Genomic DNA, 11565 nt, shown 5'->3' with positions numbered 1-11565 from the left:
ATATGTTTTCGAATGTGAAAATTGTACCCGTGATTCTAACTGATTTCTTTGAGCCTCTAGTGACAAACTCTGAGCTTCCTGCTTCACCTTCTCCTCAAAATTCTGAAACAGAAACTCATCTGGTTAAACCACTAGATATTTCATTTAAAGCACTATCCCACATAATTGAGTCACACACACTCACCTTAAGATCCTGTTTAAGGTCATTCGTGTTTGTTTCTGCCTCGTTTAGGGTTTTCAGTCCATCTCTTTCAAGTTTGCCTGCCAAGTCAGGACCTAGACAGTCCCTCAGGAGCTCTTTATGGGATAGCACCACCTGCAGGCTTTTACATAGTTTCACACCTTCTTCAATTGCAGCCTAAAGAGTAAAAATGTTGTATGTTTACACTGAAACAGCAACCTTACTTGTTCAAATGGAATGGTGTTTTATACTCAATCACTGCATGCAAATTAAGACACAAACACACCTGCATGGATGAGGCTGAGCTGCTGGGAGGATTTGCATGTGTCATCTGGTTCCATGACTGTATGTTTTGTAAGGCTGTTCTCACACACTGCACAGTGCTGTCTGCACAGTCATTCTGCTTTTCCGACAGTTTTGATCGCAGACTGACAAAAAAAATTATGATACTCCAAAATGCACATCCAATAAATAAATATTATATTGTAATATAATACAACATAATGCTATAACAGTGAGACACACATGCTATCCATAGTACAATTAAATCAACTGGATTCAGATTTAAATTAGTGCTGTCAATTGATTAAAAAACGTAACTAGATTAATCACACATTTTTCTGTGATTAATAGCGATTAAAAATATTTTTATATATTTTATAATGTAATAATTTCACAGTTAATCTCCAAATTAATGTAGAAACACAATAAAGACAGTATATTTTAAATATTCGTTTAATGCCATCTTTTTATGAATGAAGGCAAAGTATCACTAATACTAATAACCTACTGCTACTGATGTCTCAATGAAATTGATCCCCCCTCCCAATTGTAAACATTAATTATAGCCATTCAAAACTACAGTGTAATTGAAAGCTATCAATTTTTTACATTTATGAGGTTTCAAAAAATATAACAACTTTTAATTTAAGTGAACTTTAAACAATCCTCACATAAACTCATAATAAATGTCATATTTACATTTATAAAAATATAAATTAAATTAATATTAATCCTTATTAAAGCTACAAAAGTGAATTAGTCAAGAGCAGTGAGTAGTTCTCTCTGTTACCTTTGTTCTTTGATTAACATTAATATTCTCCTTGTTTGTCTTGTCGTGCTTGAATGGTTTAAAAGCATTTGCATGCGTGATCATATAATGTAACGCTAGCTTAAAGGATGGCAGAAAAAATGGATGCTGCGTAAATTGCGTTAAATATTTTTTATGCGTTAAACTGGAAATAATTAATCGCATGCGTTACTGCGTTAACGTTGACAGCACTAATTTAAATACGTTATTATAGACCTTTCAGTTTTAAACAGCTTAATATTTGACAAGCAACATGTCTGTATGTACCTGCAATATTGTTGTGTAACTTTGTCCACTATGGAAATGACATCAATAGGGGGCTCTTCATCAGGAGGGACCATTCGAAGGGCCTGACTAAGGTCACAAACTTTACCCTCTAAAGCCTCAACGTCTCTCTCACATGTCTATGAGAAAATAATTTAAAAGGAAAATAGTAGGCCGAAGGTTTGGATACACTGACTTTCTCTTAAGTTTTAGAACAAACCAAATGAACATAGAATAATTAACATATTCCCACAATACCTTGAATCTATGCCAGTTCTCCTGTAGCTGGCTGATATTCTGGCTACCCACTAGAAATCCTAAAGAGTGGTCCTGAGCACGGAGCTCATCCAGGAGGCTCTCTGCCTGCTCCCTGAGAATCTGTGCCCTTCCAGCAAGCCGTAGGTCGATTTCACTCAATCTGGCCTCACACACAGATAACCGTTCCCTCATTTCCTTCTCCGAGAAAACACAGAGGTCATGAAGATGGCTGACCTCTAAGGTCAGGGCATCACAACCTCCTGGAGTGCATAGGTCCATCAGGGAATCTTTAACAGCATCCAGTTCTTTCATTTCTCTCTTCTCCCTGTCTATGGTCTGAAGAAGCGCCTAGAAAAGTTAAGAAACATGATAATTTTACTCAAAGCTTACAGTGTTACCATAAAATATTTATGATTTGATAAATTAACAGGTAATTATTAGAGTATTAGATGCTATATTAGATGCTATTAGAAAAAATTATAATTTAAAAAGGAATTAAAAATGATTTTCTAAAGAATTTCTTTCCCTTTATATAAGGGAACATATTTAACTTTTCTTTTTTTAAGTTAAATTAAACTAATGTATTAAATTGACAGTCTTAATAAAATACATAATAACAAAGAATTCAAACAGACCTTAAGAGTGTTAATAGAGCCTTGTAACCCATGGCGTTCAGTGGGCAGGGCACCAAAACCTTTGACCTGCTCTTTTAGCCAATCCTGAGCTACGGTGTGCTGCTCAACTAGCTGAGCACAAACCCGCTCTCTCCGTATTTCCTCTTCAAGATTTACACAAAACTCCTATGCAAGCATACATACAAAAAAATAATTCATACACATACAGTAAATCAGGTTTCTATGATCTATTAGTCACTATTAGTCAGAAATATTTAGCACAGCACTCCCTTACAGTCTTACCGTAAGCTCTTTGATCAACTCAGGTATGGACTCCTCCATGGTGGCCCAGGATGGATCGATCCAGCTGGAATCACGGGTCAGCTGGCTCATCTCCCTCCCGAGCGCTCGGACAGCAGACAGAGATGGGGTCAGGGCTCTGGTACGCTCTAGCAGACTCTTGGCCTGCTCCACTGTGTGCCTTCGATCCCCTAAACCAGGCCAGGGGAAGTGGTGAGGCAGTGCAGCTGTCTGCTGTTTCACCTGCTCCAGACGAGACTGAAGCTGTTCCTTCTGACACTGGCAGGACACCAGGCGTTCCACTACACTTTTCAGCAGACTGCGGAATATATGATTATTTGCAATCATTTGAATCATCTATTAGTGCTGTGTGCGATTACTATTTACATATAGAATTATTATATCAAACCTATGCAGCTCCTGTGCTTGCTGCAGTGTTGCCTTCCACTCCTCCTCTACATTTTTCATTTTCTCAATGAGAGAATGTCTTGTGTCTTCATCAAGATCTTTACGGATATATAGATGGTCTACTGTCCTTTTCAGGGTAGCAATCTTAGAGTTGCCCTCAGAGTGAAGACTTAGAATTGCCTGAAAGACAGAGGGGTATACTTGTTCTTGAGTATCATATTTTCATCATTTACATTTTTATTCAGTTTCTCCATATTATACTACTTACTTGTGCTTTGCTTAGTCTCTCCTCAATTTGGTTCTGTGTACCATGAGTGCTTGTTCCCAATGAGTCCAGGCCATCTTTCTGGTTCTTCACCCAGGACCAGGTGGTCTCCTCCTGGGTATATACATTCTGAAGCTCCCTTTCAAGAGAATCCTGGAGCTCAGCCTGGTTCTTTAGTTCCTGAGCTCTTGCCAGGACCTTCTTCAATTCTTCTTCAACGGATCTTAGGTTCAGTTGGATTTCCTGTTTTCTCTTCTCCTCCAGGCCTTCTCGAGAGCACAAACCCTCTGCTTTCCTCCTCAGTGTGGCAAGCTTATAATCTCCCTCTGATTCAGAGTTCAGGATGGCCTAGAGTAAATAAACCAATAAAACATGTCAGCGAGTAAGTCAGACATATTTGTTGAAGGTTGAATATCACGCTTTGTCTCTTACCTGAGCTTCATTCATTCTCTCTTGTAACGGAGTATCTTCACCTAGCAATTCAATCTTCAGATGCTGCTCTTTGATCCAAGATTGAGTGCTCTCCTCCTGTTCTTGAAGATCCTGAAGGTCCTTGGAAAGAGAATACTCAAATTCTGATTGGTTCTTCAGCTCAAGAGCATCCGCCAAAACTCCCGTCCACTCTTGCTGTACATCTTGTAATGTCTGTTGTATTGTCTGATATTTGTCCTCTTTTAGATCTTCACAGGAACATAGACTCATTCCCTTCATCTTTAGGTCAGCAAGTTTACAGTCCCCCTCAGATCTATGAGCTAGTACTGCCTAAAAAACAAACAGGATATTCATTTCTATCATGCTTTTATCTCTTTATGCATTTGTGCAGCCAATCGTAGCTTTTATAGGTTTTTAATAAATGTATACTCTTCCAGGACATATTGTGTTGATTCTTAAAGTGTTAGTTCACCCAATAATGAAAATTATCCCATAATTGACTTACCCTCAAGCCATCCAAGTGTATATGACTTTTTTTTCTTTCAGCCAAATATGATAGGAGTTATAGTAAAAAATATCCTGGCTCTTCCAAGCTTTATAATTGGAGTGAAAATGGGAGTGAATGGTACCTAAGATTTTGAAGCCCAAAAAAGTACATCCATCCATCATAAAAGTTATCCATTTGGCTCCAGGGGTTAATAAAGGCCTCCTGAATCGAAGCGATGCGTTTTTGTAAGAAAAATATCCATATTTATAACTTTATAAACTATAATCACTGGATTCCGATAGCGGATGTACGCAAGTCTAGTTCGGGTGGATGACCTCTGACCCGACGCATGACTTACTGACAAACGCGAAAGCGCATAGGAAAGAGCAAAACAAAACACCGGTCACGAATTAGAAGTCTAAAATGAGAATATAAGAGAAGCTTGAGTTTGTTGCCCAGCCCTATTTGTTTGAACAGCGAGAGGCATCTACTCTTACCTAAGCTTTCGCTACTCCTAAATCCTGCGTCGGGTCAGAGGTCACTCTTCCGCCAGAACTTGACTCGCGTACGGCCATTACTGGAAGCCAGTTATTATAGTTTATAAAGTTCTAATATGGATATTTTTCTTACACAAACTCATCGCTTTGCTTCAGAAGGCCTTTATTAAACCTTAAGGAGCCGTAAGGATTACATTTATGATGGATGGATGCGCTTTTTTGGGCTTCAAAATGTCATATACCATTCACTCCCATTATAAAGCTTGGAAGAGCCAGGAGATTTTTTTAACATAACTCTGATTGTGTTTGGTTGAAAGAAGAGTCATATACACCTAGGATGGATTGAGTGAGTAAATTATGGGATAAATAAAAATTTTAAACTAAGGATAAATAAAAAAAAAGTAAGGAATAAGACCCATCCTATCACTTTATGCACCAATGATATTTGTGTAGCCCTCCATTTTGAATGCTTTAGATGTGTCGGCTACTTTTAGTCATCTGATATAATTCAATGTACTGTATGCTCTTAGATTTTCATCTGTTTTCAACACAAATAACGTCATGCTTAGAAACAGTATTTTGACAGGGAAGTTCCTACAAATATAGTTAATACACAAAATATCAACATTTACCTCAAAACCAGAGGATTTCTTACAACATACTTCCATTAGAGATACACTTTTAGATAAAGATGAGGTGAGTGGAGTTAAGTCACTTGACCTGAGTAGTTGCCCTATTTTCAATAGACATATTACATTTTATCATAAATTAGGCCCACCCACTTACTGCACAATTTAAGGGTTAAATATTCATCTCTATTACCTCAACTCCATTAAGCCTCTCTTGAATGGAAGATGTCACATGAAGAGAACCCAGGGTCTCTCTGAGCCGTCCAATCCAGGACCGAGTGTCCTCTCCCTGATCACAGAAGGTTTGTATCAATCTGTAGAGAGACTCCTCATGCTTGACCTGGTTCATGAGCTCTTGGGCAAGTTGTAGCACTTTCCTCCACTCCTCTTCTATCGCTCTCTGGGTTTGGTCAATGTGGCTCCTCCTCTCATTGTCAAGCTCTTTATAAGAACATAATTTTTTTCCTTGTCTCTGTAAACTGGCCAATCTGGAATCGGCTTCATCACCATGGTCTAATACAGCCTAGAGGAAATACAGACATTACTCTCCAACACAATATGTGCATTGCAAGCAACATTTACCTTTAGATTTAGGTAGATAAGAACCATTCAAGATTCCTAAAAAAGACTTTTCAATTAAAACAAACTTTTTCCTCTGCCCTTACCTGTATTTTGATTAGTTTTTCCTGTGGCTGAAGTTCCTTCCCCAGACAGTGCAGCATTTGTAGTTGTTCTCTCACCCAGGATTGCGTGATCTCTTCCTGGGCCTGTAGATCTTTTAGTTCCCGGGAGAGAGTGTCTTGAAGTTCTGCCTGATGTTTTAATTGTTGAGCCATATCCAGAACTCTTTTCCACTCATCTTCAATGTTTCTAAGGGTGTGAATGAGCTCCTGTCTTCTGGTGTCCTCCAAAATCTCATGAGCACATAAAGCATCACCTTCTTCTTTCAGAGCCCCCAGTTTAGAATCACCTTCAGCACTTAGATTCAGAACAGCCTTAAAACATAGAAACATACAAATTATCCTAAAAACATTGAGGATACTCTTTAAAATTTGATGTTCTGTGTTAAATAGAAACACTAAAGTCATACTTCGATTCAGAACAGCCTTAAAACATAGAAACATACAAATTATCATAAATACATTGAGGATACTCTTTAAAATTTGATGTTCTGTTAAATAGAAACATTAAAGGGATAGTTCACTTTGAAATTAAATTTTGGTATGTTTTAGCTTACCTCAAGGGCATCCAAGATAGGTGTCTTTGTTTCCGCAGTAGTTTCAATTTTGATATTTTTAGGTCAAACCGTTCTTGTCTGTCAGTCATATAATGCAGGTCTATGGTCACCACCTCAAAGAGCATGCACAGAGAAGTCCAAATTAAACAATTCCCCATCGTAAGTACACATTGATGGCCTAAGACACGAAACGAGCGGTTTGTGTGAAAAAACGAACAGTATTTATATCGTTTTTACCTCTTGTACACTTTCCGGTGCTTGCGCAGACTAAGCCAGAACGCGCGCACACGTCACACACCAGGAAGCGCCCGCGCCCTCAGATCACTTGGACGTGAGGTAAAAACGACGTAAATACTGTTCGTTTTCTCACACAAACCGCTCGTTTCGTGTCTTAGGCCATCAGTGTGTACTTACGATGGGGAATTGTTTAATTTGGACTTCTCTGTGCATGCTCTTTGAGACAGTGACCATAGACCTGCATTATATGACTGACAGACAAGAACGGTTTGACTTAAAAATATCAAAATTGAAACTACTGCGGAAACAAAGACACCTACATCTTGGATGCCCTTGAGGAAAGCTAAAACATACCAAAATTTAATTTCAAAATGAACTATCCCTTTAAAGTCATACAGGTTTAGAACAAGTAAATTAATGTAGAACTTACATTTCTTGTAAATTATTCCTTTCGGTGTAAGAATGTTTGAATATATGTATGTTTCCCCCAGCAAAACACAGCTAAAAAATCCAAACAGTGATGGTTAGGATACCCACCTGAGCATTCATATGTTTCTTTTGGGTTGGCGTGTCTGTGCCGATGCACTCAAGTCCTTGCTTTAAATCTCTGATCCAGGCTCTAATCTGCTCTGCATTGGTTTGGAATGTTTCAGTTTGATCATCGAGGGTCTTGTGGACTTGGGCCTGATTTTCCAAAAGAATCCCCAGGCTGTGATATTGGTCTATCAGGGTCTCGCTGTCTCTAAGGAAAGGGTCACCCCTCAGGCCACGTATCCTTACAGCTGATAACAGGTCATTGAATGCCTCCATACGACCACTGTAGATTAAGGATGAAGGTAAGAGTTGTGCAGGTTTTATGGGTGTACAGTATCAGTATTTGCTCCCCAAAACTTAGCACAGGTCATTCATTTTTGTTGTGAAAAGGCAGCATATGTAATTCAACTGCAAAACAGCAAAGCTTTCTTGCTCAGGGAAAACCAGAAAACCAGCACTCACACAGACATGCACTGAAAATTTCAAAAACTTTTAGCATTTTATGTTCAAATCGGATTCAGACAATGGAGAGATTCAAGAAGAAGTGACAACATGTAGAATGCAACAGGACATTTCTGAACGTTTAGTTGATAAATTTATGTAGCTTACTTGTAGTTATCTTCTAGTCATTAGCATATTCTGTCTTGATAATCTATAACTCGTGTTCAGGGGGCGGGCTTTATGTAAATTCTAGGGTTGGTGATGTCACTAACCCTGGAGGAATGTCGTGTAGTGCCAACCAGCCGTTTGTTGTAGTCCTTAAAAAGCAATTTCTTTAAAAGCAAATATCTCCCTTTGCTTGGAACTTTGAGCATTGTAACTTTGTAGATGTTGTTTATGCTCAAACAGCAGCATAACACACTAACTAAAGTTAAAAAAGTGAAATCATAATCAACCACCCCTTTAAATTGTAAAATTGAACAAAAAAAGGGCTGTTCAATTTAAGTAAAGTTGAAATCGCGGTATGGGTTAGTGCAATGATCACATTGTAAAAGGCTGTGATTTAAGTCTGATGAAGAGCAGCACTGTGTTCATTTACATGCGAGCAGCTCATGATCCAGTGTTTCAGCATCTTGGAGGAGCTCGCAAACGCTGCTCCAAACGAACTCCATCTAGTGCTGTGAGTTTGGGTCACATGCAATTGGATATGCAAAGTGTTCGACGATCATTTTATTTTCCTATTCATACAAATTAAACATTTTACTGGACAGTATTTTTAAGAATTTAACCAGATTTGTTACTTCTGGTTAAAGCATAAACCTGTGGTCAACTAAAAATAAAGCATCAAAGTCTCTCTGCAGTTTTCCACCAAATTAAAAGCTTGAGTGTTTAAAATTTGACAAATATTAGTATTGTATTAGTAACTTATAATGTAAAAAATCCTAATAATTATTAAATATTTAACTGTATTATTACAAAATTAATATATTCCTTTTATAATAATAATAATTATTATTATTATTAATATTATTATTATTTATATTTATAAAATTATAATTTTTTACCTGCATGTCAAAGAATCAAGAAAATGCAAATATGTTGTTACATTTTTTCATATTAATTATAGTTAATTTTGTAAAAAAAAGAAGAAAAAAAGAAAAAAAATAGTTTTAAACAAAAATACAACATTTTGAAAAGCGAATACCTTTCTTTAAGGAACTCCTCTTGGATTTGTCGAACTTTTTCTCTCTGTTCTGGCACTTTCTCCCTGTGCTGAAGCCAGTCCTTCAAATGGTTATGTTCCTCTTGCAAACTAAATACATAAAGACATGATTGGATGAATGAATGGATTAAAAAACAGTAACAACAAATAGCTATGATGTGAGCTCAGTCCATGTACCTGTTGAGGTTGTGGAGAATGTCATCTAGCTGTTTGTGGCGTCCCTGGCAGTGAGCCCTGAGTGTGGCCAGTTCTCCTTCCTGTTCCTGATGCCATGAGGAGAGCAAAGCTTGAGCCTCAGAAGGAAACTTTGCCCGTTCACCACTCTCAAATCTCTCCTTCAGCTGGGCCAGACGCTGTTCACCTTCTTTAGAGGCCAGGAAATTCTGAAGAAAACACAAATTGTTCAGTATTGTTAAACAGATACTACTAAATTTTAATCCTTCCTGTTATTTTATAATTATGCTTTTGACTAAGGCTGCAAACACCTGGTGACTCTTTGCATTGGATTGCTGTCCAATGTCCAATTAGTGTATTGTACAGTAAGGCTGAAAAGTATTTCGAAAAATGTCATAGCCACAATGGAAACCATAATCATAGGGTTGTGACCTCACTGTTACTTACTGTCAATCTCTGCATGGACATTTCTACATCCTGCTTCCTCTCAGGGTTCTCAAAACACTCATTCACAGAGAGCTGCTCATCCTGCAACCATTCCTCAAATGACTGGAACTCTTCTGCAGAGAGCCAATGGGACAAATAGACACAACAAAAATCACTTAAAAATGTCCATTATTTCTCAATTAGTTTCCACGTAATGGCACAATGCACTTGGCAAAGAATGAGGTTTCCAAACCTTTAATAGTCTGAAGGAAGCTTTTCTCCCCCTGTTCCTTCTTTTGATGAATCAGTTCTCGTATTTCCGCAATGCTGTCTTTGAGATGCTTGGTGTGATTGGTCAGCTCCTCCAAAGCCTGCGGTCCAGTAATGCTGGACATGAGATCGATTTCCTTCAGCAAAGAATCAGCCTGCTCCTCCTGGTCCAAAAGCTGCTCAGACAAGTCCTACAAAAGAAAATGATTAAATTATACACCAAAAGAGTGTTTATACAGTCCGTCTGTCTGTTAATCATACCTGTAAGTGCGCATCCAGCTGTGTGCGATCCTCTGAGCTAATCGTATCAACTGAGGAGCGTATATTCTTCACAGATGATTGATAAGTGTCGATCTTTTCAGCCAAATGAGCTTTAACAGTGAGGAGCTCCTGGAACACGTCAGTGCAGTCGGAGAAGAGTTCTTTCACCTGCTCCATTTTCTTCCTCAGGTTTGTTTCCATTACCTAAGGGAGACAGTGTGTGTACACTTAAAGTTAGGAATAATTAGGAATTAGGAAAGTGCAATCATTTAATAAACAGAAAAACTAATCTGCACATTCACCTGTAACTCAAGTGGAGATTCTTTGCTCTGCAGCAGTTCCTGGATCTCTAGCAACTTCCTGTGGAAGTGTTCAAGGTTGTCCTCCTGATACTGAATCTCATTCTAATAAAAACATAAAGAACCTGTGAAATCAAAACGATAGTCTTGTGCCTTTTAGTCCATGTCTGTGAACATTTTGAATCCCTATGAAGGAGGGATTCATTTTGTGAAGACACACCTTCATGCTGAGAACCTCCATCTCACTGCTGAAAGGGTGAGACTCTGAGAAGACGATAAGTTTAGTTGAAGTCCAGCTGTCCACGTCTCCACCCAGAACCAGCTGTTTCTCCCACAACTCCAGACCCAAACGCAGGTTATCCATGTAACAGTCAGTCTTCTCTGACACCTGCCAAAGAGACACGCAGATTAACCAAGAAACTAAAACGATTGAAAGTGTGATGCATGTGAACAGATGTTTTTCATATACTCACATCCAGCCATGAGTCCACCAAAGCATCTGCCTCTATCTCAAAAGGAGTTTCTGAGCAATCAGGAATTTTCTTCAGCTGAGACTGCAACTGTCTGCACACAGATCTGAACTCCTCCATCTTGGGTCCGAGGCCATTAAGATCCTCCTTTATGCCAACAACCTGCAATAATAACGCATAGTGTAAATATAATAAAGGACTACGCTTAATAGAAACAGTATGAGATTAAAGTGACCATGGTGGCCTGATGGTTAAGGATCTAAAGCTACTCATTCTAGGTAGGCATGATCTATAACCTGTAAGAATTTCTTTGATCCTACCCATGAACAATGACCCTGCAGTTATTGAATTTTCAGTGTAGACCACGCAAAATAATAAATTACCAATTTTATTCATCATAATTACTAAAAACAATGTACCACAGGATATGAAGGATCTGACCAATTATAGCAAGCATCTTAAAGTATTAGCGAAACATTGGGGCCGATTCATCAGAGCAATGATGAGAGTAGTTTCTTTCAGACTAATAAAAACGTAGATTATGTACATGTAGATGATGGAAACATAAG

General features: G+C 38.3%; 1 protein-coding gene across 13 annotated transcripts in view; it reads right to left on the bottom strand.

The window, feature by feature from the left end:
- syne2b (spectrin repeat containing, nuclear envelope 2b) overlaps positions 1–11565 on the bottom strand; it is a 116297-nt gene that overhangs the window by 78030 nt on the left and 26702 nt on the right. For 12 of the 13 annotated variants that reach the window (XM_081350606.1, XM_081350600.1, XM_081350596.1 and 9 more), the window contains 21 exons: positions 11000–11158; positions 10747–10914; positions 10530–10631; positions 10228–10431; positions 9950–10157; positions 9718–9830; positions 9274–9479; positions 9079–9186; positions 7437–7716; positions 6091–6420; positions 5619–5948; positions 3813–4142; positions 3384–3728; positions 3117–3295; positions 2711–3026; positions 2429–2593; positions 1794–2141; positions 1539–1675; positions 468–609; positions 185–358; positions 28–102 (listed from right to left, as the gene is read on the bottom strand). In XM_081350606.1, coding sequence (XP_081206732.1) covers positions 28–102; positions 185–358; positions 468–609; positions 1539–1675; positions 1794–2141; positions 2429–2593; positions 2711–3026; positions 3117–3295; positions 3384–3728; positions 3813–4142; positions 5619–5948; positions 6091–6420; positions 7437–7716; positions 9079–9186; positions 9274–9479; positions 9718–9830; positions 9950–10157; positions 10228–10431; positions 10530–10631; positions 10747–10914; positions 11000–11158 — 4419 coding nt within the window. The remainder of the gene's footprint in view (positions 1–27; positions 103–184; positions 359–467; positions 610–1538; positions 1676–1793; positions 2142–2428; positions 2594–2710; positions 3027–3116; positions 3296–3383; positions 3729–3812; positions 4143–5618; positions 5949–6090; positions 6421–7436; positions 7717–9078; positions 9187–9273; positions 9480–9717; positions 9831–9949; positions 10158–10227; positions 10432–10529; positions 10632–10746; positions 10915–10999; positions 11159–11565) is intronic. The other variant, XM_081350598.1, reaches the window with a different exon arrangement.

The sequence above is a fragment of the Scardinius erythrophthalmus genome (genome assembly GCF_964197995.2).
Source record: "Scardinius erythrophthalmus genome assembly, chromosome: 21".
Taxonomy (NCBI): Eukaryota; Metazoa; Chordata; class Actinopteri; order Cypriniformes; family Leuciscidae; genus Scardinius; species Scardinius erythrophthalmus.
This window is presented reverse-complemented; position numbering and strand designations above follow the sequence as displayed.